The sequence below is a fragment of the Eleutherodactylus coqui genome, chromosome 1 (genome assembly GCF_035609145.1).
Source record: "Eleutherodactylus coqui strain aEleCoq1 chromosome 1, aEleCoq1.hap1, whole genome shotgun sequence".
Taxonomy (NCBI): domain Eukaryota; kingdom Metazoa; phylum Chordata; class Amphibia; order Anura; family Eleutherodactylidae; genus Eleutherodactylus; species Eleutherodactylus coqui.
In genome coordinates, this window is record NC_089837.1 from 309250665 (window position 1) to 309271394 (window position 20730).

The window sequence follows — 20730 nt, forward strand, 5'->3', positions numbered from 1 at the left end:
CTATTAATAGAGATGAGCGAACGTGCTCGGCCCCGCCCCTTTTTCGCCCGAATACCGCGATTTTCGAGTACTTCCGTACTCGGGCAAAAAAATTCGGGGGGCGCCGTGGCGGCGCGGGGGGTTGCAGCGGGGAGTGGGGGGGAGAGGGAGAGAGAGAGGGCTCCCCCCTGTTCCCCGCTGCTACCCGCCGCGCCTCTCCCCACCCCCCGGCGCCCCCGGAATCTTTACACGCGAGTACTGAAGTACTCGAAAATGGCGGTACTCGGGTGCGTAAGTACTCATTACGAGTACGTTCGCTCATCTCTAACTATTAACCCTTTCCAATCCAGTTTGTATCCTGGTTTTCCTAGGGGGCTTACTCTTTCTCCTCAGTTATACAATGGCGCTATATGCTGGCTAAAGCCAGTACTGCATGAGGTGACACGTTGGATAGGATCCGATAGCAGAGAGGCTGGCAATATACAGTAAGAGAACCCCGACGGACTTCTTCCAACATCGGAGCTGTAAAGCCTTAAATCATAATGTCTTCAGAGGTCAGACAGTGGATTGGAAAGTGTTAATTTGTTTCTCTCATCATCCCCACCATCCTTTCATGTACCTGTAGCATGATTCAGGTTCCAACAACAATCAGCAACTCTCCGAGCTGTCTTTATTTGTAATCATGGCATGGATTATATTCAGACTAGCTTTCATGCTCTTTCTTGGGGCCATTATTTGGCACTCCTCTGTATTGATCTTGAATTACCCCCCTTTGGTCAAATTTATGAATGCAATTTAACTGCAGAAGAGAAACCCAAACGTTTGCCTTGTCATGGCGCCCTAAAACTCTATGAGCACATTTGACTGCATATGATCATATTAGTTCCGCACATGTGCTATTTTTCTGTATCAAGATCATCAATGGTAAATGAAATAACCGTGGCTGCCAGTTATTTCTTTCTTTTGCATCACATAGGGCACTAGTGGAAAAGTGCAAATGTGTGATCTGTTAAAAATGCCCAACAGCATAGTATGAGTTAAACTTATTTTCATCTCCATCATATACGCAAAAAGGAAGACACCAGGTTTCACATCACAGGGAATCTATCTGCCTTCTCACCATCTGTTATAAAGGGTAATAAAAAATAAAAAAAACATATCTATTTGTATTACAGTAAAGAGTTTTCACTGGGGTCTAAAAGTTGTTTCTTATGAAAGGCATTCATTTCTGCATGGAATGACAATGGCCATTGATTCCTGGTCATATGGGTATTTATATGCGCAGTTATTGCATATATACAGTTTTGCAATGATCATTTTCTATTACTGCTGAGCCCCCTACTCGAGAGCAGAATCATTTGCTGTTATCCACACATTTGTGTTTTTCCCATGTAAAAATAGTCGGCATCTTGGGAATGTGGTTACATTCATGGTTTGTTTTATATTCTGTATGCAGTTTGCTACACAGGACATATTTCAAGTTTGTTTTTTCTAATATTCCATTGTGAGTTTATCACATTCTAATGTAGAGCATAAAACATTGTGTCCTATTACAATAATCAGTGAGAAATGTCATTGTAATATTAATGCTGCTATTTACAATCAGATAAAGCACTTTTCTAGATGCAGAGTGAAATCCCTATGCTGATGAATAAGAATCAGAAGAAACAATAAACCCCACCTTCCTCAGCACCTGCAAAACTAAAGATTCATTTTTCTCTGCAAGTGTCACTAAGGCAGGAAAAAAACACAATGTTAATGCCAAGCAAATGCTGGCAGGTTACCCACTCCAAATAAGTAGCTTCATTGCCGAAAGGCGTGAGTCTCTGGAAGCCACCCTGTGTGAATTCAATCCTGACACCCCTATTTCTGAATGTCCAAGATATCACTTGTAAACCAGCTTCGCCCTCTTGTTTGTCTCTATTTTCAGTCCACCCATCCACCCCTAAAGACTACACAGAAGTGCAATGAATTGTATTCTCCCACTGAACAAATCACAGTCATGAGATGGTAGCTGCTTTGCATGTGGAGCAGGCAGGCTGCCTGAGTGTGTCTGCCTTTGTCAGTCCAATTCTCTCACTTGTGCTAAATCTCTGAAGCCAGAGACCGGAATATATTTTTTTCCTTCAACTGCAGGGTGGCTTTTGCTGCATCTGTCTTTCCTTCTTCCCAAGCCCCAGGGAGCTCCTGATCTCTATGTCTGGGATTCCACTCCACAGCTTTGCTAAGGACCAGTTGATAGCATCAATGAGGACTGCATCTAAGCATCTAGTCTCCAGCAGGTGAATGGGACTGGGAGAAGCAGAAACCAGTGGAGAACACATAAACAGGGAAGCTTTTTTTGTGGTTAGGACAAACATCGTCTAACCTTTGATTTTGGCTGCTCAGGCTTGGGGGATAGTCTGCTAACATGTGCAGTGCAGAGGCATTCAACTGTGACTGTCTTGGGCTATCACTGGAATCTTAAAACCAAGAAGGAAGTCCCAGGGAATCCCATATTAACTTAACTTCAGGGGGATTTTGTTTCTAACAATGACACATTACTGGCTCTCTTTTAGGAGTATGGTTTTAGAATGCTGGGCAATTTTGCTCTGCTACATCTTCTGGCTTCAGGAATGTCAAGGAATGCCACATGTTATTCGAATAGGTAAGTCCTGCATGCTTTTTTTCTGTCACTTATTTCTTGATTGCCCTTTGGTGAGCATCAGCTGCAAAATGTCACTCAGTGCTGTGTCAGTGAAGGGGTTAACTGCCTGTGAATCCCTTCTGATTGCATAATGTAAACTCCAAATTGAAATGGTCACTTACTCAGGGAAATGGGCATTCTAGGATTCGCAAGTATCCAGTACATTTTCCTGCCATTTGACTATACTTATTTTACTGCATCTTTCCCTGACTGCAGACTTTATATGAGAGCTCCCTGAGGACATTGATATGGGATGTAACTGTGCCTGTATATCTGCATGCAGGTGGATATGTATAATAGTCACTTAAATCATTTTTATAGCAGTTAAAGCAATGCTCTCCTAAAAGTTATAGAGCTACAGAATAAACCAGGTACCTGTACATTGGGCCACCTGGTACATAAAGGGTAGGGTTAGCATTCAGTTAGAATACAGTACGTAAATTGGGATGTGGATCACCCAGTACAGTCATTCGGTTTGATATTATGTCACAGCTTTCTATATGCAGATGTATAGCCTCTAAACATTGGTAATGGTTCTACCCATTATCCTAAGCAATGTTTCAGATCAGCAGTGAATCCTATTCTTAGTGCTGTCTCTTTAGTGTGTACAGAGAACTGTGATAGTCTGGGATAAGTCATGCAATTGTTAGCTGTTTCTAGATGAATAACACAAAGTTAATCTGCTAGGAAAGAAGCAAAGTAGGATGCAGGAAGCTTTCCTGCTCATAATCCTATTAAGGTTATGGACTGTGCTGTCTTCATTTATTGACCTTGGGTGTCTATTAATCTCCTTGTTCCCCAAGGACAGGCTCTACCAAATTAGGTTAACATCTGCATTTTATTAGGCACTGAGATAGGACTTTCCTACCTTCTCCTGACAACTTATGATGAAGGTTTTGTGTGATAGCCATCAGTAATTTTAATGAAAGCAGTTGGCCCAATTGGCCCAAGGAACCGATGAACAAAGCAATGTAGGTGATCTACATGTTGTGTAGTGCCCCTTATATTATGTCTTCGTATGGTAAATATTAATAGAGAAATGGGTGAAAGGGTTAAATGCTGCTGGGCTTATAAGGCTTCATTGTGAATTTCTCTGTATCTGAGTAGATTCTTTATTTCATCCTATGTTGTATTTGTGAAATGAAAATATTTTTGAGTCTGTTAGAACACTTAATCATCATAAGGTTCCTATTTAGCAAGAATCTTTCCATAGTTTTGCCATTCTGCAGTGGTCTTCTGTTTATGGAATAGATTTGATCTTAGACAATACATTTTTATGTCTTTTCCATCGTTGGAAGGAAAGCTGTTTCAGTGAGTCTAAGGAGCAGGTGATATGCTTTGTAAGGAATTTATTAACATATTTTCTAAAGTCAATGCCTTTGACACTTTGCTGAGAGTTTCCTACAATGAATGTACTGCAACACAAGATAGAGAGTGCTGGAGTGACCTGTGAAGTAACCCAGAAATAAGGGAAACAAAAAGAACATAGCACACGTCTTAAGCAACCAATACTGTGTTTAGCCCACAGCTAAGGCTGATGAGCTTTTTTTAACAGTCCATGGAAGGGTTATTTACTGAACCAGAACAAATTTGAGACAACCTGTCGGTATAACAGCTTATAATAAATGCAAATAATCACTCAATAATTTCGAGTCCTACCCTTATAGTTAAGTAAGAAGCCCACTGCAAAATGGGATGTGTTGGATTTTATGTGAAGTCTCTCGCTGCGGCAGGACAGGGCAATAACAGAATAGGGGTATATTTTCCTCGGATAATACAAGATTTCCTTCTAGATATGTAGACTCCCTACATATATCTATATATATATGTTCTTAATTTCTACATCTTGAGTTGATCCTATTAATGCAGTAGTGCCTTGACTCGTAGCATATAAATTCATAATTTGTTGACCAAATCAGTAAAATCAGGGTCAGTGATTCATTATTGCATGATTTAGCATGATGGTCATATAATAACATGACTGAGTTCTGATAGATGATCAACTGAATGCTTTAGGCTTATAGTTACTTAGATTCACCAAGTAGGTCAAAGATCAAATAGGGTTAACATTGTTGCTTACTCTTTAAACAGCGCAGGATAACTGATCAGTCTTCAGTCCATATTACTATTACATAGCAATGTGTAAGCTCAATGAAAACATTAAAAGTGTACACCAAGTATGAAATAAAAAATAAACAAATGCTAGATGTTATCAAAGGATAGAAGTCCTGATATTCTTCATTGTGGTTTATAATACTGCATATCCAAAGGCCATACATGTTGCTGCAATCATAATTTCCTAAAGACAAAATTTGGGGGTATTCAAAGGCAGCTAAAGATATTTAGGCTGCTACAATAATAAAGTAACATACACATATGTAGACATTGGGGTTTATTAATGGTACTGGCATTACAGAGAAGTCATTAAACAGTAACTAACACTAACACTGACCTATAGCCATACTGGACAATATCTCCATATCTATACCGCCAATATAGTATCCCCATATATATACTTCTACAATACTAAACTGTATTATTTATTTAGTTGTGAGAAATTGGATTGTGTTCATGACTGTCTTGTCTTTGGACTTTTGCAAGCTGTGACATATCAAAGCAAAGCTGTAGCTAAGATCCCTGATGGATGTGGTACATTGTGACATCTCAACCTGTGGAGTTTAGCAGTCACACCAAAAACACATTTACTGTAGTCTTTCATACTGTTTATATATAATCTGAAGCCTGTTCTGAGCTAAAACTTTTGAGCAATGCCCTCTACATACACGGCTCTTTGTCCTTATTTCTTATTATTAACTATAATCTACAGTAGAACTCATAGCATTCCCCATTTCATGGAGAAAGAAGTCAGACTTGTTCACACTTTCATATTATTTGCTGCTTATCATTATTTCCATTTAATGACCGTTAATTCCTGCTTTTGAGATTTCAGGGCTCATTTCTCCAATCTGGCTTCCTCTATCCAGACAGTATTATCTGGTATATTGCTTTTTCTTTAATACCTACCATAAACATTGTCTTTACAACCAAGCCTTTTGCTCCTCTGGCAATTCTCTTGTTCTTTATTATGTTCATAGATGAGCTTAAGTACCATCCTGGTGATAATATTGGAATTATTAGTTGATAAAGGGTTAATGTTCAGTATAAGGCGCACAATTGAAAGGATCATAGAAAAGAGGGGATAAAGAGAAATTCTGTATCTATCTATCTTACCATACACAGATTTTATATATCAATTGATTCTGTACTTTACATTGTGTTCTCAATTCAAAATGTAATTAAAAAGAAAAAAAATACGGGAAGCTCAATGGGTACCAATAGCTGACGCAGTATAAAGCCCTGTAAAAATTTTAATTTTAAGATAGTGTCTTCCTTGTTATAGGAACCTTAAGGTAATTATTTCTATCTAATATTTCCAAGATACTTCAATCCCTATTGAAATATTCCTTATCTTACCACATTAGTTGTTACATATCAACTATATTATGTCTTGTACATTTCGACCACCAATTCTACATAGGAGCTGCAGGCTTACAAATAAAATGAAGCACTTTCTCGCTATGAAATGGGTAACACCAGGTGGCCTACACACTGCTATGAGATCACCCAACATATAAAAGACCGCTGTCAGGATACACAGTAGCTGAGCTTTTGATGTTCACCTTCCTCACCCTGTGTGATCATTAGTTTTGGCAACCAATTAAAAGTTGCAAAATGATCAGCATTCTGACAAAGACTACAAACATAAAAGTAAGGTAAAGCCTGGCTAGAAGCAGACAGCACAGTAAAGCCTTGAAACCCCTGGTTCACACATTATGTGACGTTAAACATGGATTGCTACTAAAGCATTTAACAGAACTTAGTATACCATTGCCTTTATAATCGGCATATTAAAACTAATATCCTAAATTCACATTACTGCTTTTATTTGGTCACTGTATATAAGGCGTAATTTGATTACAACCTAAGACTTTAACAGGCCTCAAAGAATGTATTGGACTCGAGACTGTGAGAATGAATGGTGATAAAACAATGGATTCCTTATCCTCAGTGTTGCCATCTGGTGGCTGACAAAACAGACAGAAAAATCATAAATACGTCATGCGGCATAATGGAAGGTTGCCTGGGAAATAAGTGAGTGACACTACTGAAAGGTTACTGGATATAGAACATCTGAAAACAAATGGGGCACAATTCTTCTATTCTCCAAGGGTAGGAATGTATTTTATTTGCCATCATGGATGGAACAATGATTGACTTTGTAAGTGACAAAGGAAGTCAAACATTGGTCTTGATGTATTGGATAGGTTTGAGTAGCTTTTTGTTTTCTTAAAAGAAAAAAAAAAAAAAAATATATATATATATATATATATATATATATATATACATTTAGTGGGGATTTCTGGTTGGCAGACTAAAAATGTGTTTCTATGCTTTTAGAATGACCCCATAAATGGCAGCTACAGTTTTCTTCCTTTTGCTGGGCAGTTATTTGTGGTAATTTCCATACTATTGACTAAGCGGCTTCACTTAATATGTGGATCAGTTAGGATGAAATCCCTTTATTTTAGACGTGAAACACTGTTGATAATGTATCTTCAATGTATTCAGCTCTAGTACTCATCATTATGTTTCATTCCATCATGCACTCTTTCTGTAGTTGGAAATTAATGTAGCATGTGGTTATAGAGTGAACATTTAAATTCACGCTTCTGACATACTTGATCTTAATGCCAAGTTAGAATGTTAGAGCTTTGAATCTTGGCATAGGTCCATTTGGCTTATTCCCAACAAATGCATACAACTGCACAACAAAATTGTTGGCAAGTGGCATGTGACGGATGCAAGAGGTCAAGGAAAAAAGAATCTGATGAAAATAGAAAACCGGAATATGAAAATAGAAAGATAGGAGGATGCTGCAGATCCAAGCATACAAATGCCTCTGTAACTTTCAATAGTCACCTTCTCCAAGGCCATAGCAACTTTAGATCACAGCAGTAGGGACTAAAGAGGTCATTTTCTAAAAAAATCATCAAAAGATGAATTATAATGGACCAAATATATCCGAAATTCTCTTTCCTATTACTATTACAAATAGCTGAAGACTTCATTTTCTTTAATACATGTGACTGGCAAAACTTAAACTGATATACAATAGTAATGTGTGACCCATTTGAAAAGGCCAATGATGTAGGTTCTAGGAAGGTTAAACAAAGTGATGTAAGAAGAAGAACAATCACACTATAGGCACTCAATACACTGGTGTGACGTATCAATTTCGATGGTTTCTGAGCACTGTCCTCATGCTGTATTAATATGTACTGGCCTGTAACACTAAGTACCAACCACATACTTACTGAATTAACTTCAACAGTGTGACTCTGTACTCCGTACAAAATCCATTTCCCAAATGTGATGTATCCCCGACGCTCACTAAACCACTTGTCTAAAGCCATTTGCTTTTTGTTGGAAAAACCCCAAACATATTGATTTTCATTCAGGATCTGTCTGCCTCTACACTAGCACATGTATACAGGAATCTCCTAGAGACACAGTGACTGCAAGCTACCCGCACTGGCAGAATCAGTAATAATGTCAGCGTAGAGGGCAGTCGAAGGTTAAAATTAGCGTGTGTAAGAGCAGAAATAGGCTTTTTCCCTCAAGGAGGACCATACTAATTGCAATGGGATTTTTTTCATTCATTTATTGGAAGAAGTCTTGGATCATCTTAAATGATTAAAATGCGTCTATAATGTAATTATACGTTATAGTACAATTAAACATAAAAATAGTTTTCTACACCATTAGCCTCAATTTAAAATAACATGGATAATAACATTAAAAATAATATTTTTGATGATGACAAATTGAATGCAATTTAATGCTATGAGCGGGATTAAACTCTAAACATTCATATCCTCACGGAAATGAAAAGTCTACTATATCAGAGATACTGTATCTTAACCCTAAATAATAATTTTGTACAAAAAAAACCTGTTTGTAGCAATGATGAAAAATTACAGTCAACAAAGACTATGGAAGAAATAGCATACAGCTGAGGAGTTTTACAGGGTCGATGCCTTCTTAGGTAGGACAGCACATGTAGTGCAATAGAAGCAGACAGCAGGTGGGAGCTTCTCCATGCTGTCCATGGTCCATGTGAAACATGCATATTGATGCAGGATTGCAGGATGTTCATGCATAAGGTTGTGGTCACATATAGCTTGGTCCCAATAGGCTGTGATTGTCTGACCCTACTTCTGTATCAAAGTCAAATTTATGTAGTCATGCAACACTATCGATTCTTTAATGCTTTCTTAAAGGCTCAAAACTCATATTAACAGGTAAAAAATGTAAAAGTTTTAAATTGTAGCTGAAGGGGTGATTGCACAGTTTTTACTAATACAAGGACTCTAGCATGTTTCTGATGTGGTGCAACACAGGCTAATATTATAAAAAAAAATAATGTAGAGGCTTTTGTGAATGTCTTAGCTATACCTGTTTTAGTTGATGTACCATTTCTGAGTTGTCTGCCATCTTGGTTTCCTCCTCCCCTCTGATGTGGTGCCTCTGGATTTGTAGAGACAGAGGGGCAGAGTCTCATTAGACTGTACTTGCTGTGCTCTCTAAAGACAGCAAGTGATAGATTAGCCACATAGAACTTCTGTCCCCAAACTCACATTGCACAGTCTCAGTGTATTCCTAGGTGATGCAGCTTCACCTTGCTCTTCCCTGTTTCCTATTGGTTTCTCCTTATCAGCTCTTACAGATAGGAGGCAGAGGAGAGCAGTATGAAGCCTCAACTCAAAGAATACACTGGAAATTCTGCATATACACATATTATATTATAGACAGGTAGTGTGCATCAGGGGAGTTTTATAACTTTGTAGCTAGTCATTGAAGAGACTCACATACTACATCACTGCTTCCTGGTCATATATATATATAGGGCAGAAATTATATTTTCAGCAGAACTTTGTACATAGGTGATGAAGGAGCAAAGAGGGTGGAGTTTGGTAAGAGGGCGTCTCAGAGCTGTCTTGATAAATTAATATCTAATACTGTAGTTCATAGAAAGTCCTCCACACAAGAGGAAGCTCTAGACTGGTAGTCAGACTGTGATCACATGACACATGTGAATGTGATGGTTTTTTTTTTTTTGGTTTTTTTTTTTGGGGGGGGGGGGGGTATTGCTCCCATAGGGAACAATGGGCAGTTCTTGAACAGAATTCCCAAAATTAGGACATGCTGCAATTTTTCTTTCTTGCAGCAAGAGAATAATAGCATGCGTAAATAGACCTATTTAAAATAATGGATTCTTTTCATGTGCGATTTAAGAGCATATGGCAACACACAGAAAGTACAAAAAAATGCCTGTATAAATGCACCTTTACGGGGAAAGAGTCTCCACCAATCATTTGCATAGTGGTCTAATACTTCTCACAGCTAAAGGTTTTCTACAATCACATCTAGTCTAGGTGATCATTCGATATATGAACAGACTGATACATTTTATTTGCACTGATACATAGTAGCAAATTGTCAAGAGAGAGAGATTTCTGCTGCCGATGTATTTAGTTCACAAAGGACTATGAACGCTGAATGCAACTGTAGCAATTTCCTAGCTCTGGATGTAAGCAAGAATATCCCTATTCACTGACTACAAGCGGAGATCTTCAACATGATGAGGAATCCCAAACACAAAGGACTATACATTAGACAATTGTATAACATTCATTATCTCACCCTTCATTTATCTTTATATAACACCAGAATCTACAGTACACTTCAATACTTTTCCACTGACCTGTTAACATTTGTCGTAAATGAAAACCATAGTACGGTATTACACCTAAACAGTATGTGTCACAAGAAAAAAATGTTCCTGTGCATTCCAGAAAGTGTCAAGAAAATGGTAAACTGATTATTGTGTGATTGTACATTACTGTATAGATCAATGCCCTGCACCTACAGCATTCTTAAATAGTTCTCTCTGTTAATATATAAGATGCAGGTCTTGTCTATCCATTGTGGGTGTAATCACAAGAAGATGTAGTTTGGGCCAGAACTTCACATATAGATTTGTTTCTGTTCACTGTAAATTGATTTGTAAATATAAGGTTTCAATTTATAAATAGAAATTCCTATTTTTATTTATTTATTTAATTTTTTTTTTTTACAAATATTTTTTTAACAGTTTTGATAAACGTGAAATGTAGAAGATAAGAAGTGCTTCTGACCATTGGGAAAAAAATCACTTTGGAAAACTGCAAAGGGTGGACTACGCATTGATGAGGAATAGTATGAGCTGAATATACTGTATTGTGAAATCCACAATATCCTCTAGTAGACTCACCACCAAAGGTGGACAATGCATTCACAGCTTTACTTATCTCTCATTAGCAGCCGCTGATACTGCTGCAGTCATCGTTTTCAAGTCTCCGGGCCTCTCTGAGAGTGGTTTCACACTAAGGGGGAACTTATGAATTGTTGTGCGCTATATTTGAATAAAAATGTTAACTTTTTCCCTTTTTTTCTGTTTCTTGTCTTAAAAGGGGCTGAGGCAACTAATTTACTATTATTTCTGCCAGAAGCTTAAATACAGCATACTCTAGATAGGGTATTGTTATCAGATACTTTTGAATAGATTCTCGATAGGGGAAAAAAAGTCCTGAAAAAATTAATGAATGCAAAATGTGTGACCAGAAAAACTGCTTTCAAAAAAAGTATGAATTTGCAAAAAAAAATGTGTGTGAATGAAGCCTGACCCACTTTCTGGCCTTCTGATGCTGTCTAACTTGCATTTACTACATTTTCCTCAAATCCTTTCAAAATCAGTTTCCAGCCAACATCTTGTCGGCTGATTACATCTTCACATCTATTTAAGCAGATGGATATAATCATTTCCATCAGGAGTTCAAGGTGGATTAAAGAAATTCTATCTACCTATCTACAGTGGATATAACAAGTCTATACACCCTTATGAAAGTGTCATGTTAAAAAATCTGACAAAGATGAATCATTTCAGCTTTATTTTCACCTTCAATGTGACCTATTATCTGTACAATTCCATTGGAAGACAAAGTGAAGTCTTTTAGAGAGGAAAAATAAAAAAACTAAAATAATGTGGTTGTATAAATACTGTATGTACGCCCTAAAACTAATACTTTTTTGATGTAACCTTTGACTGTATGACAGCACTCTTTTTGGGTAAGCGTGTGTCAGCATGGCACATCTTGACTTGACAATCTTTGCTCACTCTTCCTTGCAAAAGCGCTCAAAATCTGTCAGATTGCGAGAGCATCTTGTGTGTACTGCCCTCTTCAGGTCAACCCACAGATCTTCAATGGGAATCAGGTCTGGGCTATGGCTGGACCACTCCAAAACTCAGATCTTCTTCTGGCAAAGTCATCCTTTGGTTGATTTGGAGGTATGCTTTGGGTCATTGTCATGCTGAAAGGAGAACTTCCTGTCCATTTTCAGCTTTTTGGTTGAGGCGTGAGAGTTTTGAGCCAAAATAGACTGATATTTGCAACTGTTCATAACTCCCTCCATCTTGACTAATGCCTTAGTTCCAGCGGCAGAACAACAGCCCCAAAGCATATGAAGAATACTGGAGAATGTTGTCACATGCACTGCATAACCAGTACTTGACAGAAATTCCTGCAGCTCCTTTAATGTTGCTTTTTTCCCCTTTTGGCAGCCTCACAGACCAATTTTACTCTGGCCTTTTCATCAATTTTTGAGAGACATACAGTTCTTGGTAATGTCACTGCTGTGCCAAATTAAATCTACTTCTGGATCAGAGTCTCCACTGTGTTCCATGGTATATGTAATGCCTTGGATATTTTTTGGTACTCTACTTCTGACTAATACCTTTCATCAATCAGATCCCTTTGATGTGTTGTAAGCTCTTTACAAACCACGTATTTTGCGGGAAAATGCAACCAAGAAAATTTCAGGAAAATCCTCCTAAAAGAGTTAAACTTTATATGGATAAATCAGAATCACTTTAAATGATGTGTACTGACTACTATTTAACATGAGTGTAAATGTGATTGGCTAATACTGTACACAACCATATGTCCAAATGTAGGAGGGTGTTCACACTTATGCAGCCACATTAGCTTAATTTTGATATTTTTCCACCCTAAATTATTGCAATTTGTCTTTCAATGGAGTAGTATAGATAAAGGGTCACATTGAAAACAAGTCTGAACTGATTCATCTTTGTCAAATGTTTTAACATGACAAAAACATGGCACTTTAACAGGGGTGTAGACTTTTTATATCTACCGTATCTATCTGCATGTATCTATCTAGCTATTGCTTCACTAATAATTGATCATTTAGACCCTCACTGCTGTCATATGTATATATACATCATGTGGTTGTGGGGGTTGTATGGAATGTGCTTTGGAGCTGAGCTTGATTCATACCCAGCAGGTACTGTCTGTTTCCAATAGCTGAAATCTGTTGGCAATGGCTTATTCGGACTAAGTCTCATCAAAGCCATTTAACTATTTAGATGCCGTGGTCAGTCTTGACCACGGCATCTAAGCAGCTACCTAGAGGGGGTATCCCTCCAACACTCCAACAGCCACTCTGCAACGGAATTGCAGGGTGCTGATGTGTTGTCAACGTAACTTAGGGCCTAGTGAAGGCACCCAGTTTTGTCATGTATAGATGCTTATTAAGCTCTGCATGAGTCAAAAGTACTATGTACTGCAATACAGAAATATTACAGTATATGGTACAAGCAAGCAAATGATCATAGTTTTAAGTCCCATAGTGGGAGTAATAAAATAAACATTAAAAAAAAGGAAATTACATTTACATATTTAGAAAAATATATGTTAAAAGGTAAAAAAAAACTTTTTCCATAAAAATAACTAAATAATATAAAACCCACATCACTTCTAAAGTATTTAAATATTGCGTTATTTAACACTGTAAGAAAAAAATGACAGAATCCCCTTCTCCTAAAAAAATTAATAAAAACGTTATCAAAAATGGTATTTACCACAAAATTGTACCAATCAAAACTACAGTTTCCACAAGAAAAACAAGCCCTCATACAGCCCATTAACAGAAAAATGAAAATGGTTATGGGGGTCATAAAATGGCGATGGAAAGCAAATTTTCTTTAAAAGTTTATCTGTAAAAAAGTAGTAACATAAATATACTATGTAGCATTGCAATCATAGTGACCCACAAAATAAAGTAAACATATAATTTTTACAGCACAGTGAACACTTTAGAAAGACCACCCACCCCAAAAAAGGGCACAATTGTGTTTTGTTTTTATTTCACGCTACTTTTTGAAAAAAAGTGTTCAGTTTATTAATTATACCGTTTAGGGCTCAGTCATACGGCCGCACTGCAGGCGCGGATGACTCTCCGCACCGCCGGCAGAGAGAACACATGACCGGCTCCATTGCCGGTCATGTGTTCTTTCTTCTGACGCAGTGGAAAGTCGTCCGCACCTGCAGTGGGTCTGTCTCCTTCGTGCAGGAAGACGGGCGCATTGGCGCCCAGATGCGCCCGTTTGACTGAGCCCTAAAAATACTATCGCCCTTCAAAAAAAAAAAACATTTTTATACAGCTATCTCAATGGAAAAATGTTAAAAGTTATGGCTCTTGGAATGCGTGGAAGACAAATTTAAAACAAAAAAACGAAAACTCTCTGGTCTGGAAAGGGTTAACTATGATTTGCTAAAGTAAAGTGAAAGAAATGTGCCCATCCCGGTTATGACATTGCTCCATAGTATATGCCGTAAACATTTGATCTTGACTTTTGGAGCCATATCTATCAAAGGGCAAAGCTTCCCAGACCCCTGTTCTGCCAAGCGAGGAGGTTGGCCATGGCTGTATCCAGACATGGAATGAATGGAATGGTGAGTAGGTACAATATGTGCAAACATGGTTGGCCTTTTTCAAAAATCTCAGACTTCTGCATTCTGTCACCAATTTGATGTGGCCTGTAGATAATCTACAAATGTGGAAGATGGGAAAAAAGTGTTTAATATATGCATTGTATATTCTTTTGCAACTTGTCATACAGTAACACAGTAACAGTAGCATTACATTACGGCCATGAAGTATAGTACTGTAGGTCCAAATTTGCCATTTGGTGTAACATATCTTAAAATACATATAACTGGAAGTATAAAAATCGGAAGAGGATCACATTGTATAAAACCAGTGCCAGGGTACTAAAACTAGATTCTGTCCAATAGAAAATGACTGCACATTCACTGTGACTCCATGATAATAGACTCCGCTCTGATAAACCTACTCCGTTCTATACACTGTAAATGAAGCTGTGCTGTGTCAGTATACAAACCCAAGGCTTACAATACTTCCAAAAATTACGTTCTAGAATCTAACATTCTAATAGATCTCTCACAAGTTTATGATTCTGTAAATATGTTTTAGCTCTGCTACTTTATGTGGTAATACTGACAGCTAACTGCCAGTAGAGGGCAGTATATCATATCAAGATAGAACAAACATGAGATTACAGTACTGTGCATATCCCCATTGTATTACCTTATAATAAATAAGCTACACTTTCTAAATCATTCAAGGGATACGGACTGGGTAGAAAAAGAAATAGGGATACGTAAAGATGATAAAATAGAAGAAAGGTGATAAAAAATAGAGAGAGAACATGACAATGTAAAATATAATTTTACTGCTGTTGCCTTTTTTTCTCTAAACTTCAAGCATTACCCAAGCAAAAAGTTTTCTTATATAAAAGTAATATATGGAGAGTCAAGCACATACCTCTTTTGAAGTTTACAAAGTTGTACTTTGGATATTCTAGGGACATTACAGTGCTAGGATCTATGGTGGTAATAACCATTATTTACTTTATGGCTTTGAATGGACACAGTGTCCTCAGCCGCACTGCTCTTCTTACTTCATAGCAGTAAACTGTGGAGAGGGGAGGCATGGGATAAGGAATCACTAAACTGGATATAAAAGAAGTATAGTTGAAGCTGCAAGTGGAAAAAAACAGGACACACAGTAGCATACCCTATAATAAAATTACAATATTATTTGTCTATTTGTCAATATTATTGTGTTTTCTAAATTTTCATAATTCTTCTTTACATGTAAAGCTATTATACCAGTCAAATGTTTTTGGTGTTGTTTTGCTTGACTTGTGTTTGACTTTATGGTGTAAATTTTGGCCGTGGGCCCCAATATTGATGCCACGGGTTCAGCCCATATTCTATTGAATAGTGCACAACTCTGCTTGGCACCAGAAGATGACTCAAAGAGCTTGTGACAGTTTTGCACTGGCATTTTTTTTAGTTTGTAAAAAAATACAAAAACAGAAATGTCATAGAGAAGTTTAAGGGAAAATTCCTAAAAAACATGACAAGAATATGCTGTATTTAAAAAAAAATGCCACGGACATAACAAAACATACCAAAATTAAGAAAATGCCAAAAATAATACAGTTTGCAGTACATCTCATAACTTCCCGCTGACCTACAAGCTAATATCTGGCTGCAGTGTCTTTGCGAAAAATGCTGCAAAAATTATTGAGAACATTGCACATTGTGTTTTAACCCTTTCCAATCCACTGTCTGACCTCTGAAGACACTATGATTTAAGGCTGTTCAGCTCCGATGTTGGAAGACAGCTGTCGGGGTTCTCTTTCTGTATATTGCCAGCCTCTCTGCTGTCGGAGCCTATCAAATATGTCCCTTCATGCAGTACTGGCTTTAGCCAGCATATAGCGTCGTTGTATAATGGCAGAAAAAGAGTAAGCCCCCTAGGAAAACCAGGATACAAATTGGATTGGAAAGGGTTAATGGGAGTGGGGTGGGATGGAGTAAAACAGAGAAAACGGCAAGTTAAAAGTGTGTGACCACAGAAACATCACAGAAAAGTTTGTAAATAATGTCAAAAAGTGCATGCGAGGAGTCTAAGGCCTCATGTCCACGGGGAAAATCAGGCCCGCTCCGGATTCTCCATGGAGAATCTGCAGCGGGTCCCTCCTGCCCCGCGGACATGAGCGCTGAAAATGAGAATAAATAAGAATAAACTCACCTCTCACACGCTCCGGATCTCCTTTTCGCCGCGGCGTCATCTTCTCTCCGTCGCGGCCGGATCTTCTTTCTTCGGCTCGGCGGATGCACAGCATGACGTCGGTGACGTGCCCTGCGCATGCGCGGGCCCGAAGAAAAAAGATCCGGCCGCGACGGAGAGAAGATGGCGCCTCGGCGAAGGGAAGAACCGGAGCGGGTGAGTAAATTCCTATTTTAGGTCTCCTGTGGATCCGAACGGCTTCCATAGGCTTCAATAGAAGCCTGCAGGAGCCATCCCCGCGGGAGAACCGCACGAAAATGGAGCATGGTCCAGATTTTTTCATGCTCCATTTTTTTAAAATCACTTTTATTGACCATCCGCGGGTATTTATCTACCCGCGGGTGGTCAATGCATCCCTATGGGGCGCGGATCCGCGGGCAGGAGAAGAGTTAAAATCCGCTGCGGATTTTAATTCTTCTTTTGCCCGTGGACATGAGGCCTTAAGGTCTTGTTTCATAGGGCAACATGAGCTGGATAGCAAGTGTCAATCCTTGAAATTGGTGCTCGTTTAAGTGGTCTTAATAAAAACAGCGATGGGCATCACTGCTAGAAAGATGTATAAGGGGTGCACCAAAATGTGCCCCTAAGGATGCTGAACCAAACAAAATGACAGCATCAAAAAAGTCTGATTCAGAAAGTGTGGGGATGAATGACCCTACATATGATTACTCATTCACCATACAGTTTCATCATTGTTGGTAGCACATACCCTGTTCACATGATGTGTGGCCAACAATGATGAGTTTTTTTCATACACAAAAGATGCAGGGAGCTGACCAACAAACACTTGCTTGCTCGTCAACAGATCAGATTCAACTTCACGTGGTCTGATGATTGGGCAAACAAATGTCCGTACTAACATTCTTCTCCAACTATTGAACTGTGTAAAGTACCCATTAATGCGCTTTAACATGATATAATCAGTCATTTAGTTGTATGCATCATGCAAAACTATGTATTTAATGAAATTGCTTATATTATTCTCACTTTATCAGCAGATTGGCATTGCAAAGAGCAGTTCTCACTATGGAGGATTGCCAGCATCATTCCATTATGTGAACACCCATTGATTTTTATGGGTACAATGCAATGCTTCACCTTTCCTGAAGCAATGTTGTACACTTGCTGAGTGGTTATCATGATAATATTGGCAGACCATATGGGTCCAGCAGCAGTGACCAGCCATGGAACCTGTTTTATATTAGTTGTTCAATCTTTAGAAGGCATTACTATTCTTGTATGGGGATGTGATAGAGCAACCTAACCCCAGGTGAACGGAGCTGAGCTGCAATATCAGACACAGCCCATAGTCAGATTAGAGAGCCTTAGGCAATTGTGGATCATGATATTGGATACCAAACTGTCCCTGTATCAAATCCTAGACCTGCTGTACAGTCTGCATTATACAGTAATATTTCCTTTTGAGGTATTGCATGTCTTGTTCTAACACTTCTCAAAGAATATTACAATTTACAAGAAGTAAAACTAGAGACTGGGTTGTTAAACTTTTACTTTTATGTCTTTGCACTATTCAAGAAGGAACAATGACATTTTCAAGGTCAAAGGAGGTCATGGCAAGATCTGAACCTAGGTTACTGGCAATAAAATTACTACTAACCTGTTCTGTCATACCCAACCAATTTAATACCTTGACTGCTATTTGTTCACTCTGGTCTATAGTCTGCCAGCACATCTCCCCTCTCTCTCTCTACTTTAAGAAGATGACAGCAGCTTCTGCTTAAAGAGTTTCATAAGGCAGGTAGCTGACAGCAGAGCGTCTCTGATAAAACTTCTCTCATTTTCACTATAAAGGTTATTTCTTCAGCAGTTCTGCTTACAGGTGACAGTTAACATGTAATAAGGTCTTTCTTGTTTGTACCACTTGAAGATGCAGTTCTGCTGTATATCCTCCATCTGATGACAGTGATAGGGTCCCATGGTTTAATATCAGGTCATACTTGTCTTTATTTTATTTTTTTCGGCTGTCCGGACGGGTTTGTATTGTGGTTACTTTGTTAATGGAAGTTGTAAACATGTCAATAAATAGGAGTGTTCGGTTGCAACCAACTAATCAATCATACAGCACAAGATAAAAGAAAAAATGGATGAGTGCTTGTAAGATTTTTACATAGTAGAAGCAATTGTGCAAGTCAGCAGAATGTTCTCAGCTTCTCCACAATGATGGACGGATACATGTTACACAATTTAATCAAGTGGAGCTGTCATTGATTTACAGGTGACAAATCTGATTTTGATATACTAAAGTCACACGATGGATTTATAGATGACATGGTGGCAGATTTTATGTACTTCTAATAATATATAGGCCATGGTAAGCATCATCTATATTTAATGAATATTATTTTAGCTATGGTAGATGACACTGTGCAGAAAAAAATTCCCTATAAAATACTTGTTTTTGTAAGATAGTAGGACTTGTCCGATAAAAACAACTCCTTTATAAAAACAGCTGCCTTCTGGACCCAGGGATCCTTGCCATAACCTTGAAGGAGTTTTATCTCACCATACATTTTCCAGCAGTGGTCACTGCAGGGGAGATGTGATACCAGTATTACATACTGGCCATTCATATTATAGGAGTTGTCCAGCTGTTAACTGAATGGGCTTTCAATAGTCGATTGACTGGATTCGCCCGATGATGAACTGTTGGCCAAGCCAGTACACTTGTACACTGAGCTTTTTTTCTGCAGGAAGCAGACAGATCATCCCACTGCAGTGATCAGGCTTGACATTACAGGTAAAGCTCTCATTTACATCAATGGGAACTTTGCTTGCATTGCCGATTCTAGCCACTGCAGTGGGAACAGAGCTGTGAGCTTCCTGCACAAATCAATTCAGAAAACAGCTGATTGGTGAAGGTCCCAAATGGTGGTCCCCTGGTCATCTACTATCATTGACCTATCCTAAAGATACGCCATTTATAGTTAACAACTGGACAGCCCCTTTAATTTATAACAATTCCTGCTTTGACTTAAACTCTTGTGCATAATTAAAACATATGAATAGAAATTAATCCTTTAAAAGGGATCAACTCATCACAGCCAAATATGTAGAATGCAACCCCAGTATGCCCCAAAGTGCAGGTCAGCAGAGGAAGTGCAAATACATTTCAGGCCCATTCCTTCTATGGGACTGTCGGAGATAGTGCTTGAACTACGCTATCTTCAGCAGTCCCATTGAAGTAAACAGAGCAAAGGTGCACATGTACATCGTCTACTGACCCACACTTTGGGATACGCCAAAGCTGCATTCCAGATACCGGCTGTGGTGAGGCAGTCCCTTTAATGTACAGTGCAATGCTTTCTACTTATAGCTTGGACCAAGCCATTGTTAACGATATATACAGTATAATTACATCACCAACTAGAACAAACAACAATTTTTAGTTATATAAAGCTTGTTGAGATCAGAGGATGTAATTTGGGATTAATAACTATTAAGGCGCTCATCTATAATTTCTTATAACTCACCTGGTAAATTCTTTCTTCTGTTCTCTTAACTGCTGTTTACAGTCAAGATGAGGGTTTTTTATCTTAACAATCTAATGTAGAAACTGGTTCCTTTATTCCAACACCCTGTGGAAATTCTTTCATAGCTCAAATAAAATGTCATATTAAACATCAGTCAACTTTGAGGAAGGATTTTACTTGGCTTTCGGAAAAAGCAAATCTTGACTCAGTCTTACGCTAGACCCATCTGAGTGTGTTGCATGCTTTTGGCACATAGGAGAGAGTTACTAAAGTAAATGTGCCGAATTTCGGGTCAATTAGCACTAAAAAAACTAGTGGATGCCATGCACCATATTCATTATGTGTTTGAGACACCTTTTATACCTCATTTAACAAGGAAAAGCAGCATAGCGGAAGGGGTGCGGCTTAATTTGCAACAATTGGCCTCAGTTATTAAAACTGTTTAAAGGA

General features: G+C 38.4%; 1 protein-coding gene across 1 annotated transcript in view; it reads left to right on the top strand.

The window, feature by feature from the left end:
• The first annotated feature begins 2397 nt into the window (after positions 1–2397).
• GRIK3 (glutamate ionotropic receptor kainate type subunit 3) overlaps positions 2398–20730 on the top strand; it is a 592020-nt gene continuing 573687 nt past the window's right edge. Inside the window, exon 1 of the mRNA XM_066592013.1 lies at positions 2398–2626. Within this exon, the coding sequence (XP_066448110.1) occupies positions 2512–2626 (115 nt within the window). The 5' untranslated portion in view covers positions 2398–2511. The remainder of the gene's footprint in view (positions 2627–20730) is intronic.